Source organism: Anthonomus grandis, chromosome 14 (assembly GCF_022605725.1).
Source record: "Anthonomus grandis grandis chromosome 14, icAntGran1.3, whole genome shotgun sequence".
NCBI classification, from domain to species: Eukaryota; Metazoa; Arthropoda; class Insecta; order Coleoptera; family Curculionidae; genus Anthonomus; species Anthonomus grandis.
This window is the reverse complement of record NC_065559.1, coordinates 10,282,217-10,307,831: the sequence shown is the minus strand read 5'-3', so window position 1 is coordinate 10,307,831 and position 25,615 is coordinate 10,282,217. Positions and strand designations below refer to the sequence as shown.

General features: G+C 31.3%; 1 protein-coding gene across 1 annotated transcript; it reads left to right on the top strand.

The window, feature by feature from the left end:
• Nucleotides 1–936: 936 nt before the first annotated feature.
• Nucleotides 937–25,351, top strand: LOC126744503 (40S ribosomal protein S2). Its single transcript, XM_050451943.1, has 5 exons — nt 937–1,077; nt 8,350–8,654; nt 15,931–16,164; nt 20,441–20,582; nt 24,887–25,351. The coding sequence occupies exons 2-5, from the start codon at nt 8,352–8,354 to the stop codon at nt 25,063–25,065; spliced, it is 858 nt and encodes a 285-aa protein (XP_050307900.1). The 5' UTR covers nt 937–1,077; nt 8,350–8,351; the 3' UTR covers nt 25,066–25,351.
• The last annotated feature ends 264 nt before the right edge of the window (nt 25,352–25,615 follow it).

Below are 25,615 nucleotides of genomic sequence, written 5' to 3'. Positions count from 1 at the left end.
TCTTCTTGCGCATCTTCCTTGCTCGCCTTAAATAAAAATCATTTCAATTCTTTGCCTAAGCGTGTATACCATAGTAACTAACAATAACACACAAATTATCGAAATAAATTTTAACTGATTTAAATACCTAGTGACATTGACTGGTAGGAAAGTTCACTAAATACTATTTTAAATTTCGGATCCTATCATCGAACTGTATTGAGACGAATTCCATTGCAAACGAAAATAAACAAAAAAGAAAAAAAATTAAATGTTTATCTTTCATGACCAAAAGAATTTGTCGGATTGATAAACACTTTCAGTGAGAAATGCACCGGTTCGCTTTATGGTCAAACACGTTCCAATAGAAATCATAGCTTCAACGTATTTAAAACACTTACAGGAATAATGTTTAATAATAAGTAATTTAACAATGTTTAAATAACCCTAACTTGGCAACGCAGCAATCAAATTTAAAAAATAAGCTGCCAAAATGTAGAGAATAAAAAGTTCTTTCAAATGAGGTATCACTCAACCCCTATTGCCATTTAAGATTTTTGAGAGGAGGGGTTCTGGGGGGTAGGGGGTTGAAAGAGGCGAAGTGATTTCTGCATAAAAATTGTTTCCTCTCGATAATAAAATCGACGTGTCCTAGTGATTTTATAAAAACCTAACCCGTTTCGAGATAATAGGGGTGGGAAGTTTTCAAATTGACACCCTGTATATCTAAATTTTAAACCCGTACACACCTGCCGATGTTTTCCATTTAAAGCGGGAAACAACCAACTCGACGATTCCTTTGATAAAATGGCGCCCGATGTTGTCGGGAAGTCGCTGCAAAATCTGCCGACTAAAGAGAAACAAGAAAAATACAGTCGGCCGACAATGTTTCCACCGATTGTATCCAGGTCTGTACAAGGCTTTAGGTAGCAATAAAAATGTCAAAACGTCAATGTTGCTACATATGGATTTTCCACGATTTCTATTGGTGGAAGGCGTTTAATTGCAGATATGACAACCGCGCAAAAACTATGATTGGATGAACATCAGCCATTTTGATCTTTCTTTCGTGATCATCCATCAAAGAAGGAACTAAAGGTGAGCGTTTCAAATATTTTAATTTTATATTTTATTTGTTTATAGTGATTTGAAATGCATGTTTGTACCTATTATGTTAAAGTAATTGTAAAGATATTTATTTCTCTGCGAATCTCAATTTAAATAAATCATTCTTGAAAACGTGGTTGCACCACCTATTTTTCAGGTTTACCACGTTTTATTCTTTTGCCTCACAAAAGCGTTGACGCAGTAGAAAACAGTCATTTGATAAAATGATGCTAAAATTCATTGAAAAAACTGTTCACTAATTCCTATTTAGTTTAGTATTTAATAGATTATTAAATATCTCGATTTTGAGGTTAATACAATTATATGAAATGCTGTTGATATTTTCCCATATACCTATGTCAGGGAGATAGAATATGCAAATTTATTATGAAAACCTACATCATTCCCATTATCTATCAAATCTTTATTTCATTTTAATAAAATATCCTATACATTTATTCAATTTACACCTAGATGGGTTAACTACATGTGCAAAATGATTTACATCATAATTTATTTTCATTCCAACAGTGTTCATCCATTTTATATTTAGATTGTAATTTTTTTATGTCAAATTTCTTGACATTTTTTTTTTGAAAACAAACTTTTTTCAGTCCATCAGTCCTGCTTTAGGGGAAAGGGTTACAGCATAATGACAGACTTACTTAATATTACTGGCAATATTAACAGATAAAACAATAGATAAAATAATGTCAGAGGTGTCTGTTTGTCTTAATTATAATACTAAGGCTTTTGATGTGTTGGACTATGACCTCCTATGTGCAAAATTAAAAGATCATAAGTCATTATCTTATATTATGTTATGTTTTTTAAAAGCTATCTTACAGGGCAACAATAATTTAATTATAAACAATAACTTGCCTCTTTTGGAAACATCATTTCTGTTGTCCCACAAGGCTCAATATTGGACCCTCTTTTAGTTCATATCATAAAAAAATTTATCTTAAAAAATTTAACTAAAGTGGCCAAAAGAATACCTTGGAAAATATTTTTAGATTTCCAAGATGGTGGCCAGGGGGCGTAACCGCCATATTAAACTTTTTAAGTGATTTTTCACTGAAATCTACTCAGTAAATGTTACAAAAAATATATGCTTTTTAATACTTTGTGACGTATCTATTAAAATAAAGTGGTGGGGAGTAATTCAATGTTTTTTTTAAATAAATAAAACTTAAACGTTTAATTTGGCGGTTATGTCCCCTGGCCGCATATTCTGATGTAACAGTCAATATATCCACTTCGCTGAGCCGAACGGATTTTTTATATGTAACATGCACGATAGCACTTAAATAGATGTCCAGACTGTTACATATAACTATAGTTCATTTTATATTTTTCTCAATATTTATTAGAACATTTCACACATTCTTTAATGTGATTTAAGTAGGTATAGTATATTTTTAATAAATTTATGTTGGATTATACTGAGGATTAAACATATAGACTATAAAACTTTCATTATTTAAAGCGGCTTATATACCTCTAATCTAGTAATGTAATATTTTTTATTAAACTGATAATGATAAGGTGACAATAATGAAAATAGTAAAATACAAACAATTAATTTTTTTGACTTGTTGGATCCCAAACAATGATTGTTCTTTACGCATACACTCAATGAATGTGGTGCTGTAATACATGATTTTTTGCTATTTAAAGAGGGTCTTCCACTTCATTAGGACTTATTAAATTTGATGTATGACAGGTGTCTAAAGTTTTCTGTGATTGTAATGGATAAAATAATGTCTTTTTCGGTTCTTTGCCGGTAGCAATTTGATAAAACAATATTTTATTTTCGTCTGTCAAAGTATTAATTACTTTCAAAATGCCAAATTTTGAAATGACTGCAGCTTGGTGTTTGCAGTGTTTTCCATTATATCCAACTGGACAACTGCACATACATGTTATCATATCTACCTGATAAGTAATATTAGGGTCACTAGAACTTACAACTTCATATTGATGATTTCCTAAGTATTTTATATTCATATTTTCAGCCAATTCCTTTGGCAAATATCTTAGTTTAACTGCTTTACTCTCAAAGTTTAAGACAATATCAAGAATCCTTGTTGATAATATCTTTCAAATCCAGTACATATAAAATCAGCTAATTGAGTAAGATTAAAGGCTTTTGTGCGTTCTAAAGGTATATCTTTGAGTAATCAGAACATTACTTCTGCATAATTATTTGTGTTTGAGCCGCGTAAAACCAAATTACGCCTGTAAAACGAACACCAAGTCTCAATTGGTAAATACATATTTTCCACATATTTAAGAAAGTTAGAATGTTGATATCCTTTGCACTAATCCAATAAAACGATTGTTTAATTAGTTTTGAATTAAAACTAACACTTTTCTGTTACATCTGTAGTAAATTTGTAGTCATCGATATCCATTTCAGCCAAAAACAACAACAAAATATCTGCACAAGTTTCTTTAGCTAGTCTATGCAAAAATGCGTTTTTTGTAACAGTCTGGATATCCATTTAAGTGGTATCATGCACGTTACATATAAAACAACGTTCGGCTCGGCGAAGTGGATATCTTGACTGTTACATCTGAATATGCCCCCTGGCGACCATCTTGGAAATGTAAAAATATTTTCCACCATATTCATAGTTTCCAAAATACAGCACTTTGCTTTCTCATCTGGCCACCCTGTACAATCTTATGCTGATGTTACCCAGTTTTTCCATTACTTTTATCCTGATGGTTCTGATTTGACTACTAATGTGCTGAATAATGATCTAATTTGAATTTTGCAATACTCACATGAATATAATTTAAAATGAAACACTAAAGACAGAAGTTTTCCTATTTTGTCCAGAAAAATGAAGGGTAGAATTCGAGGAGAGTTTCAGTAATAAGATTAATGATAAGATTTAAATAATGATATGAATTTATCTTTACAAAATGTGCAAGAAACTTGGATGTTCAGCTTAAATTCAGGGAGTACATTAAAATGATATTACAAGCAACCTATTCAAGGATCAAATTCTTGCATGCAAATAGGCACATTCTCAAATTTAAAATGAGAAAAAAAAGAAAGAAAATACTTAAAAAATATGACTCCGTAAAGACTGAAGTCTGACTTATGTCTCTGTAAAAATAAAAGACTTAAAGCGGTTTAGAGTGCAAACTGCAGTCAATCTATATTTCATAGTTTTTCTTTTAAAACTCTACTCTTTTATGTCATGAAAAATTGATTTATTATTATGCAATTCATAATTGCACTTTTAGACACCTAGATTACTATGTCCTTCCATGGCTATAATGGGCTATATAACTCTTATAAGCTTTATTACATTGATAGATCCAGTTATAATATGATTTTGATGGGTATTAGCAAAACTTTGTTTAATTTCTGTTATTGAAACTTGATTGATGGGCTTAGTATATTCTTATTAATCACTTGTTGAATAGAGGCTTATTGACTTGTTAATTACTTCTTTCTTTTCTAGCAATTTGCACTGCCACAGAGAATATTGTGTACAAAAAGAGAGCAAGACTTCTTCAGACCAAATTTTTTTCCATAGGAGAATGCTTTTTTTATTAAAAATTACTTCGTCTATAATTTTTTGCTACATTTAAAGGATTTATTGAAGTTTGATCTAGATTTCTCCACACAATAACACTATACCTTATAAGATTCAATAACAGCCCTATATACATAAAGCAAAGCATCAATTCTTGGTGAGAATGTGTCTTTATGCATAAAATTTGTAAATCAATCAATATGTCTTCTAATACTCCCTATTCATTTATTTATATTTATATATTAATTGGAATTTTCATATGGAGTAAATATTTGAAATTAAAAAAATTGGTCACATAATTCCTTGTGGAACTGCAATTTTTATTTATATTTCATTAGTGATTATTTCACCAATCTTTTCAACTTGCCTTCTATCTCTAAGGTAGAACAAGAAAACAGGAGTCGACGATGACAGCAGTGACACTGGATTGATAGTACCATAGTTATATAGCATTTCTAGAAGCAGTTTATGCGCTACAGTGTCAAATGCCAAGATTTACAAACACAAGCTTTTTCTCACTGTCATCAGTTTCTCTGCTATACAATTGTATAGTATTTAAGCTCTCGATAAAACCAAATTGTTCTCTAATTATGATTGAATTCTGCCCAAGAAAACCATTTTTTAAATATTTTTGCAATAGATTTTTTTTTATTAATTGTCATTTTATTTATGCCAGTTTTCTCTTCAGTTTCATAAGTGCATGTCACAATTACTACTTTAAATCTGCCGGGATTACAATAATAATGTGGACAGTGAGCTTAATAAGATAAATCTTTTACCTACTTTATATTAATACCACCTTTTTGAGTAGTTATTTTTTAATGAACTAATTTCTGTCTGAGAATTTCAGAGAAGAATAAATAAAATCTTTACAACAAACATTTACTGAAATATTTTTGGTTTAAAAATTAGGGTTTTTTCAATCAGATTAAACTTTTTATAAAAGACATTTAAATAATATTTGAGAAAATGCTATTGTGACTTCTGTATTTGGTTGGGCTCATATTCTAGATTAACAAGTTTCCATTGTAGATATGTTAATGTTTATATCAACTTATGTTAAACATCTAAGGTTAGAACCATTTCAGAGATAAATCTCTTCATTGAAGATTCTCTTTTGTGAGCCATGATTAGATGAATACAAGATCCTTGATGCATTGAGTAATATGTTAGGGCATCACAAAAACAACTTCCTGATAAATATAAATATGTTCACAACTCTTTAGTTTCTCTGGAGTATGTAAATGTGTGGCAAATATCAAGTTTCTTTTATGCATGTTGATTTTTGTCCTACAGCAAAATGGGAGAATTAAGTTAAAAAATTTGTTGGCTTGTCAGAGCACAAAAGTACATGAATGTAACACTTTAAAAACAATTAAACAGAAAAGTAAGGCAGCCTTAGTTTTCTATATTAAAGAACAAATGTAATATATCCAGGCTCTGTTGCTAGTGACTTTTTAAATTTGGGAATTGGTATGAAAATTTTCTTACAAGAAACAAAAATCAAGCTGAGATTCCTCAACATAGACTAACCTTAACTCAAAGAAATTTTAAAATATTATCCATCAAACTTTTTCATTGTCTACCAGATCAAATAAAAAGTTTACCCTCTAATAAATTAAAACTTACAAAAAAAAATCTGGCTTCACATAAATCCATATAACATACAGGGATCTTGGAGTTGGACTGTGGTACATTGCCTGCAAACTAATGAATAGCCTAGTGGAGCTATTACAAATTGTATTTATTCCTTTGTACTATTTATATGTTATAGCATTTTATACATAAACAAATTTTAAAAAATCTATAAGATTAATAATTACAATATCTTATCCCTATTTTACTAAGTACAATGTTTTGTAATTGATTTAACATTTTATAATTGGTTTGATAACTACCTTATTAAAAAAGCAAATAGTTTTCTCTTTACCTATTAGTTTGACAACTCTTGAACTTAGATTGCATTGTAAGCATCAGGGTGCAATCATAGTACTATTTACAAATGGATATTTATTCATTCATTCATATTAACTTTCTTTGATATCACAATACCAGTTTTGTTGGAATCCTATTGAATAACTTAATATTCTTGGCTTGAGCAAGTGATTTATGGATTGTTGTAATAAAGGTTTCATACAAGAAATTTTTAAACTTCACATTCAACTATTGAAATGATTTAGTTCATAGTACCAAATATAAACTTAAAGAAATTCATAACAACAAATTTTTTTGAATTTATTTGTTCATTTTCAACTATTTTGAACTTTATAGATAATTTCTTTTTAATATGAGTTTATTTAATGATGCCCATCTGGTTTCACCTTTTTTTGTTTAGTCTGCAAATAAAAATTATGTTTTCAAATTAGTGCAACACATACTAAGCATGTCTACCACCTAAATGAATAAAGGACATTCAGTCATTCAGGTTAGTGTCCCAAATAAGAAACTTGGGAGTTATATCAAATTTTATCACATATACTCCATTATCACAAAGTCTCATCAAATTTTTTTATTTAATAGACTCCTTAATGTAACTTCCATCAATTTATTATTCTGCTTTGGGCGCCCACTCCTTGAATATTGTTCATGTCTTGGAAACCTTATTACAATGTTCCTATTCATGCCATCAAAAGAGGGCTGCTTAAGTTTTAACAATACGTTTTGTTTAATTAATATTGAGTTATAGATGCTATTAATTATTGTCAGGTACATGAATCTTTGAATATTACAACTCTTCATATCCGTCGTACACATAGGGATCTAGAGGGCGCCACATATTATAATACACTCATTGGGGTTTAGCCCTGAGTTCATGGGAAGAATTAATATTAATGCACCATCTCAACGAACAAGACATAACCATTCTTTTTACCTTCCTATCCACTGAAATAACTATGGCTTTGCTTTAACACATTCATTTCCAGAGGGTCTTGACTTGCTAGTTAGTCTGCTAACAAACTTGAACTGTTTTTTTTTTAAAGTTGTACTTACGCAAAAACTTTCTGACTGTCTTTAATATGTTACTGGTATTAAGTGTATTGTTTCTTTGGCTAAGCAAATTATGTATAGATTTATTTGATTAAATTTGGTCACTAGCAGAAATTTTCTTTAATTATCTCAATTCAGTAAGATAAAAAATTATATTCATTTTCTTAACATGTTTGACAAACTTTCTTTATATAAGGCTCAGTTAAACTCATAATTATAGTTCAATGTATTATGGAAAAGTAATATCTGTTTAAACTTAATTATATTATTAAATATTTTTTTATTAATTTAACTTTCTTTGATATCACTATATCAGTATTGTTGGAATCCTCTTGAATAACTTAATATTTTCAACTTAAGCAAAGGTGATTTATGGATTATTGTAATAAAGGTCTCATACAATTCATTTTAAAATTTCACATCTGACCATTGACATAATAATTTAGTTCATATTAATAAATTTCCTTCTATACACTGCTTGCAATATGCTTGTCTTATAGGCACATGATTTTCACACAATTAATTTCATTCTGCTCTGATATGAGTAGAATAGTTAACATGCATTTTTTTATGATGAATAACCATATTCTTTCGCGGTTTCCACCAGAGTTACCGCAATGATGGCCTAGAATTTCTGACACAAATAAATATCTTTATAATACATAATTTTTTGGACAGGAATGGATTTTATTTACAAAAGAAAATTGTGAATTTTCAGAAATGGCGGACGCAGCTCCAGCCGGTGGACGTGGCGGCTTCAGAGGAGGTTTCGGTGGCGGCGGTGCCGGTGGTGCACCGGGAGGCGGTCGTGGGGGCCGTGGAGGACGCGGTAGAGGCAGAGGAAGAGGTCGCGGCCGTGGTCGTGGCAAGGAAGACTCAAAAGAGTGGGTGCCAGTCACCAAACTCGGCCGTTTGGTTCGCGATGGCAAAATCAGATCCCTGGAGGAAATCTACCTTTTCTCTCTGCCCATCAAAGAGTTCGAAATCATTGACTTCTTTATTGGTAGCGATTTGAATGATGAGGTAAGATTATAATGTTGTCTCTAAGATTATAATAAGTGTCTTAAATAATGTGATTTTTTATGTCTACAGGGTTGTAACTTAATGGTATGTCATAATTTGAAAGTGCCATTCCTGGACTGATTTTAAGTCATAAATTTGGTCTTTAAAATGATTAAGTTTTTAACATAGTGTGTTAACTAATTTTTTTAATGTTTTTCAAAGATGGGTTTGAGATATTAAGCTGAATTTTTGCACAAGATATTATGGTATGAAAACACACTAGATGGTTATTCACTTTTTCATTTATAACCAGTGGTGTTATAACAAATTTTTCAATACAATTTAAAAAAAAAAAAAATTCTACGCCATTGGCTTACAAAAAAAATATTATTTTTGACGTTAATGGTTATTCTTAACAGTTTGTTTTATTTGGTCTTAAAATGTGTTTTGTGCTAGTTAAAAAACGGCAAATTATTCTAATGCTGGAATTAAAAAAATATATTCCTTTTATGGTCTTGCTAATAGTAATGGGATGGACGGCGCAGCGTTCCTATCAGGAAAGGACAACGCTCTTGCAGATGTAAGGGGTTATACCACTGTAGAATTTTCAAGAAATCCAAAAAAAAAAACTTCTATTGTTAAAGGTCATTCAGGGTTTTAAAAATAATATAATTTACATTAAAAGGCATGGATAATGTCTATATTATATCGTGCAGGCATTGCCAATTAAGGGTATGTAAAAATATAAGATTTTTATAATACGGCCATTTCAAGCGATTTGGATTTTTTTTATAAAATACGAAAATGCATTAAAGTATATTTTTAAACCATATATTTATTGAATGTCATTTAATTGTCATAGAAACTTATAAAAATATATAAAAAATAATATCCGAAAAAAAATGGGACACTCATTACTTTCAGGTTTGTATTAGCAGGCTGTTTTAGGAAAAAATAGTTAACTTTGTATAGTCGGATATGGATTAAAACAAGTGATACATTGAGACGCTGTCATGGCAGAGTATATGTCAGTGGTTTCAAGTTTTTTGTGGTGAATATTAATTTCGTAATCAAAGTAAGTAGATATATTTTTTCATTTAGTGTAATAATAAGGGTTTTTTGTCCCGTCCACAACCAAATTCTTAAAAAAGTAGGCATATCCCACTAAATAATAAAAAGTTTGAACTTTCAATTTTATTTTTTCTTGACTTGCATTTAGGGCAATATTATAGTAAAAGAGATTTTTTGTATCATGTTACTATTTTGCAAGAAAATTTTATAAATAAATTGTCCCGTCCGCAACCCATACATTAAAAAATATATAAAAATAAGATCCTATTAATATATATATCGAAAATATTTAATTTTTAATGCAAAACGGGCTGCAAAGTACTTATTTTAAGTAATTTTTTTTAATTTTTGGTGATCTATATGTATATCGCAACCGATTCGCTGAGAGCTGATACTCCACGAAGCCAAAAAAAAAACATTTTTTAAATAAAGAAAAATCTATAGATTTTAGAAGAAAGCTCAACGAGAATGTTGAGAAGCACATGCGTTTTAAAGAGAAGGATGCCAAAAGAAAAAGAGACAGCAGAAGAGATTGATTCAGGAAGGTTTTTTATGAAAGATATGATAAATGCAAAGAAAAGACAGGAAATATTTAGAAAACGATTGTATCGTCAGAGAAAAAGGGAAGAGTTGCAAGTTGAGAAAATCCAATCATCAGATAATATCAGGTCATTTAAAACGCCACAATCGATGGGAAAGGTGGTAAAGAAAATTAAGTCTGTATTGCCGATGTGTGCTGAGCAAAAAAAGGAGGTTTTAAAGAAATTTTTTTATGCCGAATTTCCAAAAGAAACAAGTTTAGTCTGTGCAGAAAAAGTAACACCTTGGAACAAATTGGAAACCCAACTTAAGGAAAGTGTTGAACGGTTTTACACCAGGGATATGATAAGTAGACAGGCGCCAGGGGAAAGAGACGTTATCGCTTTAAAAAATGAATCACGAATCAAAGAAAAAAAGCAAAAGCGGCACATGACTGTTACTGTAAAGGAAGCTTATCAGTTGTTTATACATGAAAATCCCGAATTAGATGTTAAACTAATAAAATTTTACGAATATCGACCCAAACATGTCTTGCTAAGTTCCCAAATGCCTCACGACGTTTGCGTTTGCAAGTACCATGCGAACTTTAATTTTTTGGTTGAGGCTATTTGCAAAAATGTACATGAATTTCCAAAATCTTGCAAGGAATTACTTTCAGTCATATGTTGCCATACAGATAATTTCGACTGTATGAATAATTTATGCCCAAACTGTGATACCGATATTGAATTTGCTTTGGTGCCTTTAAATACCGATTTGGAGACCAAAATAAAATGGAAAAGGTGGCAAGTCAATCTTCATAAACCCCAAGTATTAGAAGTATCTGGTACTTTAAAAGCTGCTTTGGATCAACTGCAAGAATCTATGGCGACATTTAAAGTTCATTGCTTTGTAAAAACCACACAAGAACGCAATTTTGAGAAAGAAAAAAGTAATATAAATGAAGAAAAAGTTTTCCTGCAACTAGAGCCACAGACAGGTCACAATATTTACGGCAGTAGCCTGGACTAAAAATACCCATCATTCGTTTGATATCATCAGTAATGAGTTGTCACATGATAAGTTTGCAGTCTGGGCATTTCTAAAAGAAATAGTTCATTGGTTAAGAAATGCCTATAGTACTTTGAGAATTGTGTCGATATTTTCTGATGGCTGTGCAGCACAGTTTAAAAATAAGTTTACTCTATCGAATTTATGACATTTTCATAAAGATTTCGATATATCTGGCTTTTGGAATTTCTTTGCCACTTCTCACGGGAAGGGGGCTGTAGACGGAGTAGGAGGGAAGCTTAAAAGAGTAGCCTGGGTAATGTTGAAAAGTAGAAAACTACTTATTAATAATTCCAAAGACTTTTAATGCACTTAATGGTAAAACCAATATAAATCTTATCTAAGTTTCAAGCCAAAAGATTCAGGATAACAAAAACATGTTAACCGCTCGATGGAAAAGTGTCCTGCCCATTGCAGGGCTCCAATCATGCCACTTTTTTAGGCCTGTGTCCGAAAAAATATTGGAAATTGGTCAGACCCATCAAAACAATATAAGAAAGATATCTGTAACAAAACATTATAATCATTAATTATTTATTGTTGAACTAATTCGTCGTTATCATTCCCTTTAATTTAGTTGTATTACATAGTATATTGTTATTTATACTAAAATAAATTATAAAAAATATTCTAAAGTTATTAAGGTTTTTTGTCCGGTCCACAACCGTCCCGTCCACAACCAATAAATATCATTTTTTAGTTACGAATTCTTAAAGAAAAATTCTTTCTTAATCATTTAATGTGATTTACTAGTATTTTGTTGAAAATTAAAAACAATATCTTTTTTCTTAAAACAACCATTTCAGAAATTTTGGTTTTTTTTTATGTAACATAAATGATACGGAGTTTTCCGGTCCCGTCCACAACCGTCGTTTATTGCTATTATCTTTACTATAAAAACATATTGCTTGCATTTATATTTTTTAAAATATTGTCTAATTAATAAAGAATATATTTGCTAATTTTGGTGAAGAAATATTACCTAACAAATTGGCAACATTTTTTTTCGCATATCCTATTTTGTGATTTGTCCCGTCCACATGCTTGAAATGGCCGTTTACTGAAAAATTTAAACGCGTTTTTCTCGAAACCACTTTTTTTGAGCTGTGCGGATTTATCACTCGGGGCAAATATTTGTCGATCGATTAGAAATTTTATAATACATTTCAAAACGGTCTCCAGTGACGTACATAGGAGTTTTTTGAAATTTTGCATATAACATTTTTGGGTCAGATCTTTTTCAGAAAAATCAATTTATCAGAAAACCACTACGTACGTCTTTGGCTGCTGTAATTTGGAATTAAAAAAATTGTTGGAGCCATGGGTTCCCAATTGAGGGAGATGCTGCAGAGCCTCTTTTTGGAACTTGATTTTCTTTGTACTTCAAGATTTAACACTTTACAGAATTTTAATTACTCCTTTTGTTTAGCCAAAAAAAAATCGAATTATTGATGGATGTGAAAGTATACAAAACAAGCATAGAATTGAAAGAGTTCATATTCTATGAGAAAAAGGACCAGAAGCCTGCATAGAGGGGTTATGTGGTCATTTCCAACATTTTTTTGTAATTAATGTAATAGTGTATTTAACTACCGAAGAAAATCAAAAATACCAAATTACTTTATGCACTTAAACGACTTTACGTTAAAAAAAAAACGTCAAAATATTGTTGACTATATTTCTATATTATTTTATAATTACTATATTTTTTAGGCACTAGTGCGTCAAAAACAAAACTTAACACACCCTGTGAAGTGTGTAAAGTGAGTACTTTATGCACGGTAAAACGAAACGAAAAAAAAAAATTACATGATAAATATTTATTAATAATAGATTATGCTTTAAATTTAAACAATTTTATGCGTTTTTTTTAACGTACTTGATTAGAGCAACGAACATAAACTAGAATAGAAGGATCACTCTAAGCACCGCCCAAAATGTTGCCTTTCTCACTCGCTTTCTGATGCTACTCTTTTTTGCTGCCCGGTGGCGAATTTAGGTCTCATTCGGCCCGTCGATGTTTATTTGTGTCCGCTTACTTATCGCATAAAACTTTTGGTGGTTAGTATACAGGGGCGTCTTCAATATTAGAACTATAATAGCGTTGTGCGGAAATTTTGGACTTTAAAAATTACATAATTTGCTGCTGTGAATAATGCATATTATTTAGTTTATAATTAAATAAATAGAGTACTGTTGGATAAAAATAAATATTTTTTTCATTGCTTCTTAAAACTCGAGCTATGAAATATTAAATATATGGTGTCATATATTTTATTGACACCATAACTCTTCTATATTTAGAGTGTCGGCCGCCTTTTTTTATTGGAAAGACTCAATACAGTAAATAGTAAAAACAATACGAGGTCTCAACTCAGAGCTAATCACAATTCTTTTGTTGGTACAGGCTGAAATATCACTAAACCCTGTGTTCAAGATAAGAATAAACATCATGGGAATCTCTGTAATGGCAAATAATACCAGGTTATATAAATGAAGGAAAGTCTATATACAATTTTTTTAAATAAAAATGGATGAGTTCACAGAAAAAAATACACGCTTTTCTTCAGTATTTCTTAAATATCTCGGAAAATTGAGATCCTACAAAAAATCTAATAAACAAAAGTTGGTTTAAAAATAAAAGATTGGCTTTTGTTTGATTTATCTAGGTGCTATAGGCGCCGAGATACAACTGTGTGAACATAACCCCTTTTTTTAGATAACAAAATATAATGACGTAAAATTATTATTTTACGTCATTATATTACTTGAAATAATTTAAAAAAATCATGTTTTTTAGACAAATATCTAGCACATTTTTTCAAGTATGTACTATCAAAAACTTTAAAAATAAACTTGATTGTAAGTCATTAGCATAAAAATTAAAAAAGTTAGGAATAAAACAAAAATAATTGCAGTTTTAAAAAAAAAATTCATAAAAAATTATGTATTTATTTCAAAAATTAAAGCGTAGCCTTCTACAATGGACTATATATAGGTACCAATATTAAGTTCAAAAAGTATCAGCGATTTAAAGTACATATTTTTTTTAAATCGTGATTTTAATCTAAAAAAATGCAAAATTTTTGTTAGTATTCTGTTATTAGTGGTGGTTTTTAATAGTGAAAGTTATCCGATTTATTATTAGTTGCATTACAATAATTTGAAAGATAGAAATTTTAGCCACTTATACTGTCTAACCATACTTAAAACTGCATTTTTTTTCGTCATTAAGGGTGATTTTTAAGGGTTTAAGTTTCAAAATATTGATGTGTACTATAATACCCAATGTAAAACTATATTTATTTTGCATATTTATATGAATTCTAGGTTGTAAAACACCTATTTTCGTTTTATTTTAATTTTAGTGGTTTGTTCTTTCATCCCCTATTTTAAAAGCAAATAATTAGGCATTTAATAAGAATTTTTTTTCAATTTTGTGTGTTTGTTGGTTCACCTGCTATAATAATGATTTACGACCGCGTAAAAAAAGTCGGCACTGTTTAGAAGTCCCTACTTTAAACGGCCGCAAGAGAGTGAACCTACTGTCTTGTTCTTTATACTGTGATTAGAGTAAAGGTCCCCTATCTAATAAAGAGCATTAAAGCATTTGAAAATTAAATATTTTATATTTATTTAAGATTTTAACTAAACTCGAGGTTTTTTATTCTTTGTAGCTTACCTATAAGTATTTTCAAAAAAAAATATTTAAATTTAAAAATATAAAGATTCGTGGATTTGACACACACTTCAAGTTTTTATTTCTATAATCCCCTATTCTATGTTTCTCTGGTGTTATAAAAGTATCGGTGTTTACATGTTGAACGCAAGCAAAATTGTGTAGTAATTTTAGGCTTTCAATGTTCTAAGACAAAATAACTTTTTTTCTCAGTTCAATGGTGCAGTATTTTTTTTGTAAAATTGTATTGAAAATTCGTCATAGCAACGTCACTGGTTGTTGAAAAAAAAGTGAATGAATATTCTAATAGGTGTGTTTTTATTCCATAATATTCTATGCCAAAATTCAGTTCAATATCTCAAACTTACTAAAAAATAAAATAAAACTTAACCACACTGTATCTTAAAAATTAGGCATTTTAGGGCCCACATTTACATGAACTTTAAGACTTCATCAGTCCAGGAATGCCCCCTTCAAACTATGAAAAACCTCTAACCATGTATATTAAAGAATGTCATTGGTTTATTATAATTTATTGATAGTAATTATTCTTGTATATAAAAGCTGTATCAAACAATTTGGTAAGATAGCCATTTATGTATAATAGTGTCAACATAGACAGTAATTCCCCATGAATAAAAAAAGAGACTTAACAAAGCTCCAGAAATATTTTTAAGGTTTTTATTGATAGAATTTCCAACTCTTGCAACATAAATGCATTTTGAATAGATTGGGTTGGGGATTAAATGAGGGAAGAATTAAAAAATGAACTGCAATAACAAATATTTTTCACAAAAAAAACAGCAATCTTTTCATGATGAATAACTTTATTCTTTCGCGGTTTCCACCAGAGACATGTCAGTGATGGCTTAAGAAATCTGATACCAAAACTCATACAACCAATTCAACTTCAGCATATCCAAGGTTTATATAACTTAGATACAATCTCTGTTTCAGGTTTTAAAAATCATGCCTGTCCAGAAACAAACTCGTGCCGGTCAACGTACCAGGTTTAAGGCGTTCGTCGCCATTGGAGATACCAAGGGACACATCGGTTTGGGTGTTAAGTGCAGCAAGGAAGTTGCCACCGCCATTCGTGGCGCCATCATCTTGGCTAAGTTGTCTGTAGTGCCCGTCAGGAGAGGTTATTGGGGTAACAAGATTGGTCAGCCCCACACTGTACCTTGCAAGGTAAGGTAAAAAATTTATATATGTAATCTAATATTTGTCTAGTGAGGTAGTGAATTCTTATTAATTTTTTTTAAAATTTTTTTTCTTATTAATTTTTTTTGGTAAGAACCAATTTTGATTTTTTGAAAAGTAAGAGTTTTTGAAGATTTGGCAATGTGGATTAATGATCAAAATATTTTCAGTTATTCCGTGTTACTTATATTTAAAACCTGCAATGTCTTTATTTTGAATAGGTACCTTGTGTATTGTTTTACATTCTACATAATATATTTCTAGACCTGTTTTATGTATAATTAATTAACTAAGTTTAAGCAAAATTCCACTAGCCATCAGTGTTGACAAGAATTTAAGAATTAATTTTATTAGTCTGCTCCCAATCACTAATGCATCTCCCAATAGTCAGTTTGCACGTTTAACACCTGTTCGCAGCTTTAATTTTTTTTTAAATTATACACCGACGTTTGGCTAATTCAAACTGAAACTTATTTTCCAATTTAGGCAAAAAAATTAAATCTCAAAAATTTACAACATCCAAGTAAAATTTAAGTCTAAACTTTGATGCTGTAGATTTTGAGATTTTAACCCTTTTAACTCTTCCTAACATTTTCATGCAGCTTGGAGTTCTTTGATTTATTCTCGATGCTTTTAATGTATTTACAGTAAAATATAAGTGTATAGTCGCGGTATCTGAGAATAGATCATGACAGAGAAGTCTATTTTTCTCGTAAGTCTGTGATTCTTGGTCACCATTTGCACAAACAGTATAGAAATGTCACTTCATGCATATTTTTAAATGTTCTAGATATAATTCTAGACTTATTTTATTTATTTGCTAAAATATCAACAGCATTTATTGTGAATTACAGTTTCCAAACTTAAGATATAACAGTACATTAAAAACTACTACACAAGATAACATGACAATTATTAAATCACTGTTCTAGGGAATAGGGTTAAAAAAAGTTCCAAAATTTCATGAAATTTATTGTGTTTAAGAAAGTTTCAACAGATGGTAGAACTTATGAAATCTAAGAAAATTTTCAGATGAAATTCTCATGACATTTACCAATTTTCCATAAATTTCATGATTTTAACTATATATTTTAGAAAGTTTCAAAAGATGTTGAAACTTAAATAATTTAATTACTTATAAAATTTAAGAACATTTTCAATAATATTACATTATCGTATAAAATATAACAGTGATGGTATAATATTTATGGCAATATGACATGTGGATATTAGGTATAGATGCTGGAAGAAGTAAAATAATTCTTCAATAGATTTTATTTGAATTTTTATTGAATATTTTGTACATTCATTATAAAGGCTTTGATCCTATATATAAGCTTTTCTTATTTCTCCTCCGAACTGAAATGCTAGATGTTATGTATCAGTTGTGCTGTCTCATAATTTTAACTATGGACGAAAAAGAGCAAAACAAGTGTATAAAGGAATGTAGAACATAACAAAATCAACATAAATAGTTAGGGAAGGAAGCATGTGAAACTTTCAGTGAAATTTATGAAAATTTGTAATTTAATGTTAACATTTTCAAATTCTCGAAATTCATTAAAAAAAACGAAAATTAAAGGAAACATTTAAACTAATTCAAGAAAGGCATCCATGATTCTCTAAGATACTGATTTTTATACGAGGTTAAAATAAAAACAATTCTACAGTATCAGTTAATGTCTTTAATGTACTTATGGTCTATGGAGCATGTTTCACCTTAAGGGCAGAAAACCTCATTTTTTCCCCCAAAATTAGAATACTTAAAAAAAGAACACTTACCGCACTAAATCTGTTCAGTATTCTATTCTTGTCAGTATTTGATTCATGTATTTTATTTATTTATAGATGTCATTATCCATCTATCTATTTATTATATAAACATTTATTTATATTTTAATAAATGCTAGTTTTTTGTTAGTCATTAAATGTTTATGTGAATATAGTGTTGAACGTGCGGTAAGTTTTCTGTTTTTTCAAGTATTATAATTTTGGGAGAAAAATTAGGTTTTCTGTTATAGCTCTGATGATGCCCTTAAGAACATGTTACTATAAATGGACATTAAAGACATTAACAGATAGTCTTAAGATCTAGTAAAAAACTTAGCAATAGTAACTTTAAAACATCTGTTACATTTTTCATTATTTATGATTAAAATTATTTGTAATATAATTCTTGTAGACAAAGAGAAGCAAAAACAAAACAGAACAAAATATGTATTTTTATACAAGATATTTAAGCATGTAAGTGCATTGTCCAATATTACAAAGGTATCTTAAAAACGTATAAATACAGGGTGTTTTATTTGAAAAAATGTACCTTTGTAGCACCTCAATTTTCGAAAAGTACACTGGGGTGTGCTAATACACACAACCGCAATGTCTAGGGATATTTTGAATAAATTTGTATATATATTTTTTAATATGATCTTTTTTTTTAAATTTATTTGCAAGTTTAAGAGTAGTTTATAAGGTAATAAAAAAACCCAAAAAATTTTAAATAATTTATATTTTTTCTAAAAAAATGCAAAAAAATTAAAGTTGTTGAGAAACTAGGTTTTACAAAAATTTAATTGTTAATTTTAAATTAACAAAAAATAAACAAAAACAATATTCAATAACTTGTATGACCTCCACGACTGTTCACAACTGCTTGACATCGTCTGGGCATGCTTAGAATTAAATGATCAATATCATCTTGGGGTATCTCATTCCAGGCTTCTTGAAGTGTCAGAAACAAAGTTCTTCTATTGTCTCTTGGTCTTTCCATACGAAGAACTCTTCTTTGAAGCATATCCCACATGTGTTCAATGGGGTTTAGGTCCGGGGATTGAGGTGGCCATGGTAAGACATCGATATTATTCATTTCTAGAAACTCTCTAGCAACCCTTGAAGTGTGTGGTCTGGCATTGTCGTGCATGTAAACAAAGGTTTGACCAATTGCTGCTGCATACGGAATAACAACAGGTGCCAGTATCTGATCCACGTATAATCTGCCAGTTAAAAAGTTTTCTAATAAAATGAGGTCTGTTCTTCCTCCAATACTAATGCCTCCCCAAACCATGATGGTTCCGCCACGAAAAGAATGCACTTCCTGGACATTGCACAGGCGGTTTGCGTTTCCAGGCTCTCTCCACATGCGAACTCTTCTTGAGTCGGGGTAAATTCCAAACCGAGACTCATCAGTGAACAGCACATTTGCCCAACTTTCATTTTGCCACAACAAATGTTCTTCCGCCCACAAAAGTCGTACTCCTCGATTACCCCAGGACAACGGTTGCACCCTTAAAGGCCGACGACTACGTAGGTTGTTTTCATGCAAACGTCGGCGTACAGTATCGGCTGAAACCTCAACGTTATGCACTTGCTGTAGCATGATTTGCAATTCTGGTGCTGTTACAGTGGGGCGTCTTCGAGCATTTAAGTGTAAAAAGCGGTCCTGTAGAGGGGTTGTAATACGTAAGCGACCTCTATGCCTTTCCGCCACATCGCCTTCTTCTCGATACCGTGCATATAAGCGTGAAATTACGCTTTGAGTAGTGCCCATGTTCACTGCAACCTGTGCTTGCGTCATACCACCATCTAAAAGGCCCACCGCTCGTATCATTTCTTCTCTCGTTAAATGTCTGCGCTGCATGGTTAGCAAGAACTATACTGAGCTCTATGAACAAACTTTTTTCCAAAAAAACGCAAACACTTTTTTTTGGTAAAAGAATTCAAGACAATAAATAACGATATGTGTATTTGTTTATTTATTTGAGATAAATAAATTAAGTAGAAAAATGTACAATGTGGTTTAAGCAGTCTAAAATAAGGATAAAGTCTAGATATTTTTATATTTATAGCAAGTAAATAAAATTTTAACAAATTAAAAAAAAAATTAAGAAAATTCTAAATTATCCCTAGACATTGCGGTTGTGTGTAACATTTTGTAGGTAATAAGCTACTTTGAAAACTTTGCTAATACATTAAAAAACCCTGACTCAATCATATTTTTTCCACTATATTATCTCATTTTAAATGAATTTGATGACATTTTTGAAATATATATGGCTAATAATTATTAACAATAGTAATGCCAAAAAAGCTGTACATTTTTATGTATTTTGACTTTAAAATGATGAATAGCTTAATTCTTTCGCGGTTTCCACCAGAGAGAAAATCTATGATGGTTTAGAATATCTGATACGCCACGGAATTTCATTTATATTATATTTTAAGGTTTTTTTTTTAAATTTTAACCATTTGATGTTATTGATTTCAGGTAACAGGAAAGTGCGGTTCAGTAACCGTACGTCTTATTCCCGCTCCTCGCGGTACCGGCATTGTATCTGCCCCCGTACCCAAGAAACTGCTTCAGATGGCTGGTATTGAAGATTGCTACACTTCTGCTAGAGGATCCACTGGTATGTGTAAAAGTTCTTTCATCTCGTTACTAAGGTTTTTCTTTTCGTTTAATACAATGCAGAAAATATTAAAAACCAATCTTTTGTCACAAGCTTCTTTTGGAAGAAACTTGGCGACAAGTTTTAAATATAACCATGATGGAGAGGTAGAATATAAGGTAAAAGATACTATACAGGGTGTCATTGAAATGGTGTAAAAAAATTCGGGGGGTGATACTACTCCTAAAAATTTTAAAAAAAGTTCCTATAACTATAGGGCGGAAAATGCATATTAAGGGAGTTAGGGGCACTGAAAGGGTAAATTTAAAAAACGGTTTTTTGAAATTGTAGGCTTAAAAAACGAGATAAAATTTCGAAAAAAAAACCTCTGCCATAAATTTTGACCCAAAATCAAATGGTGATACTGAAAAATAATTTGGAAAATCGGAAAGGGTAGTTTTTGCAAGGGTAGGGGGTTAATTCGTGAATAACTTTTTTTAGGTTATTTTCTTCGCAACGTGGGTTCATTTTTTAAAAACTACATACTTTTTCCTACAAAAAAGGTACTCTTGTTGCACATCGCCCAGAACGATGGTTTTCGAGAAAATTGAAGGCAAAAAGTTTGCTCTGATGGGCTGCTAACTGGTTAAACAACATAAACTTATGAAAGTTATGGGGTTTCAAAAGTAAACAAGTAGTTATTAAATAATTAATTGAAAAATCTAAATTTCATGATTTTTAAAACATCGTATTGCTTTAAAAAAACGAAATAAACCAATTACCGCATTTTAGCACATGTAGAGGAAGATCCGGGGATATCTGTAAGGAGAATTGCAGCGCGGGAAAACGTGAGTCGCCATTCTGTGTGGATGACTCTTAAGACTCAACTCCTGCATCCGTATCACATCCAAAGGGTACAAGCTTTTGCTCCGGCAGACTATCCCGCTCGAGTCATCTTCTGTCGTTGGTTATTAAGAAAACAGGTACAAGAACCCCTTTTTTTGGCAAATATTTTATGCACGGATGAAGCTGGGTTTACAAGAAATGGAATTTTCAATTACCATAATACACATCACTGGTCCGATGAGAACCCTCATGCTGTTGTGGAAAGTCGACACCAAATTCGATTCTCAGTTAATGTTTGGGCGGGAATTCTTGGCGATAGACTTATTGGACCATTTTTTCTACCCCCGAGGTTAATTTGACACCTTTTGAAAAGTCGCTTGTTATTTATAATAATAAACATTTTAGGCTAAATGGTCAAAGTTACCTTAATTTTCTAATACATGATCTACCAGCACTTTTGGAGGAAGTTCCCATAGCACAGAGGCAGATCACGTATTTTATGCATGATGGTGCAGCAGCTCATTTTCCGCTAGCGGTGAGGAATCATTTAAACCAAGTTTTTGAGAGGCGTTGGATAGGACGTGGTGGTCCACAAGCTTGGCCAGCAAGATCACCAGATCTTAATCCATTAGATTTCTACTTCTGGGGCCACTTGAAAACTTTGGTTTACTCAGTGCCGATTAATACTGAAGAGCAACTACGTCAACGCATTATCGACTGTTCCAATCAAATTCGTACAACCCCAGGGATATTCCACAGGGTACGCAGATCATGGAGAAGAAGAGCAGATGTCTGCATTGAAATGAATGGTGGTCACTTTGAACATTTACTATGAATGAATTAAGAAATGCATTATTTTAATAAGGAATTTTGGTAATTGGTTTATTTCGTTTTTTAAAGCAATAAGATGTTTTAAAAATCATAAAATTTAGATTTTTCAATTAATTATTTAATAACTACGTGTTTACTTTTGAAACCCCATAACTTTCATAGGTTTATGTTGTTTAACCAGTTAGCAACCCATCAGAGCAAACTTTTTGCCTTCAATTTTCTCGAAAACCATCGTTCTGGGCGATGTGCAACAAGAGTACCTTTTTTGTAGGAAAAAGTATGTAGTTTTTAAAAAATGAACCTACGTTGCGAAGAAAATAACCTAAAAAAAGTTATTCACGAATTAACCCCCTACCCTTGCAAAAACTACCCTTTCCGATTTTCCAAATTATTTTTCAGTATCACCATTTGATTTTGGGTCAAAATTTATGGCAGAGGATTTTTTTTCGAAATTTTATCTCGTTTTTTAAGCCTACAATTTCAAAAAACCGTTTTTTAAATTTACCCTTTCAGTGCCCCTAACTCCCTTAATATGCATTTTCCGCCCTATAGTTATAGGAACTTTTTTTAAAATTTTTAGGAGTACTATCACCCCCCGAATTTTTTTACACCATTTCAATGACACCCTGTATATCACAACGCGTATCTTGATAACTACTCTACTACTATCCTAATACTAATATGTCTAAATAACTACTTCGCATTGACGACAGGTATCCTGGCTGGGAATTTTAAAATGAAGATTGAATTTCGTCGAAAAACTTCGTAATAATACTCTTTTACTCTTTCTTGAGAACATAAAGATCGAACATTTTCCTTATTTTTAAATTTGGATCAAGGTATCATCTTTTTTTCGTTATCCTTTCTGCTGCAGTGCAGTGACTCTGATGTGAAATAATTTTAGGCGCGCACCAACACTAGAATCATCAATTTTATTTGTTGGAACTTTTCTACGGAAATCGTGAGCGCCAAAACCTCTTTAATTAAAAGATACAGCCGTTCCCAGCCGATTTGCAGAGTACCGAGAAAAAACTTTGTATACAGTTTTATTGCCATTTTTAATACATATTGAGTGTTCAAAAGTGGAATTCTTTTCTCGTCTAGAACCATTCCTAGGACGCTTTTTCGCAGCTCTCTAAATTTTTACCATGGCATGTCGAAGTTTATTCTGTGATTTTACAGTCAATTCAAGAATTTTACTATTGCTGATGACTTCTTCACCGTCTTACTTTCTCATGTACCACTGAACCCCGTTAGTTCAACATTTGATTTACTTTAGACTGATGGTATATTAAGTGATCACGGTGCCTCTGATTGAATTCGAAATATAAAAATGTCTTATTTTAGTTTTGGATATAATTTAACGAAATAAGTCGTGTTCTAAAGGTAGTTTACTCTTGAATCGAAAAATATCAAACCCTTATTAAAACGTACGTCTATGAGGTATCTCATTTGCTACCCTGGGTAAAATGGGTAAAAATGGAAAAAGTTGCTAAACAAACAACCAAGTTATTGGCTTGTATCTATCTTATGTAGGGTGTCCCATATAAGATTGATACAAGCCACATATGTGTAAATGGATTTGTTTTTTTTTAATATATTTGTTGTTTTAAATAAGTGAGCTAAGTAACTTACTTACAACGTACCAGTTTTTTCCCCTGTATAACAAATGACCAAATAAAAAAGTAAACACTTAGAATTGGTCCATAGAATCCAAAAATTTAATAACAAATAGGACGTTACCGTTTAAAAATCCCAATAGTTATGGCGCAAGTCTTGTTTTTTCGTAGTCTCCGAGCTAAATAAAATACATCGATGAGCCATTTTCGTCTTAAATGGAATACACTGTACAATCAACTGATCGATCAAGAATTCAATAATTCTCTAAAATTTTAGGGAATAGGGATTCGAGGGGTTTGACCATTTGACTTTGCCTGTTTCGTCTGGACAGGTCAGGTGATGTAGCTGAAATCACCTTGTTTCCACAATTCACTTAGTTATTTTTCAACTACTACATTATTATACTACAGGTCAACCAATTAAATTTGGCTTCTGAGATTTGGATGCTTGTAATAAGCTAGCAAACCCTTTTGATCCCTATAATTTTACACCAGTTAAAATAGAGATAAATTGTAAATAATATAAAATATTGCTAATTTGTTTTTAAAAAATATTTGTTTCAAAAAGCCGTTGAATTGAGAAGATAGCATTCATCTTGGTAATTTTAGTGTCCTAATGGGAAGCGACGCAAATTATGTTATTAATGAGCCACACAAAAAAAAATAAATATTTACATACTTATTTACCGTCACATTAAAAATAATAGACGTAAATTCTTATATTCTTTTTTTCCTTTTTAATAAAAAATAAGGTCTTAATGCTCAACTTTTAGGTCACATGTAAACGCAGCATATAGACCGCAACTTATTACATTTTTTATTTTCCATTTCACTCTTTCCTTTACACTGTATTGCTATATAAGTTTAAAAAAAGCACTATATTGCTATGATGAATAATTTATTCTTTCGCGGTTTCCACCAGAGATTCCAATCAGTGAAGGCCAAGAATAACTGAACCATATTTTATCGTATAACACTTACCCTTCTTTGATTACTCTTTTTTTTACCCGTGAAATTTTTCCTCAACAGGAACCCTGGGTAACTTTGCCAAGGCAACCTACGCAGCCATTGCCAAAACCTATGCCTACTTGACCCCAGACTTGTGGAAAGAGATGCCACTGAGCAGAACTCCGTATCAAGAATTTGCCGACTATTTGGCAAACAACCACCGTGTGGTCACCGCACCAGCCAGAACAGAGGCCGCCTAAATAAAAACGTCAGCGACAGTGGTCAAGAGCTTTCACTAGTTCTTCGACAAACCACCTTGGTCATCGAGTTTTTTGACTCAATGGCAGAGGTCATCCTCCCTGATATTAGCTTATACTTTGCTTCGTAAGGTTTAAACTAATATCAGAGCAACAACAGGGCTTCTATTTAGTGTAAGACGCCGTAGTTTGTTTTCAGTTGATTTGTTTACTTTTTGTGCGTCTGGTACTAAATAGAGCTTACAACACAACAGCAACAACTTTAAAAGAAATATAAGAGCTCCGTATATACTTGTTTTTTTGTCCTTTCCCTTTTTAAGCGCCCCTCACACGATCAGTATTTTCTAGTATCAATCATCAGTCTGCTCGAATCGTCTCTTGAAGGTTGTTCAGTCACCAGTCCGCTGATTTGCTCCAATCCTCTGCTGCTTGAAGCAGTTAAAGTGTGTTTTCGTTCGCGTCATTTATCTGTTAGTTATTTTGCTATGGATTATAAAAAGAGAGCCTGCGCTGGTATTATGATTTTACATTTGAAGACTACGGGGGAAGAACG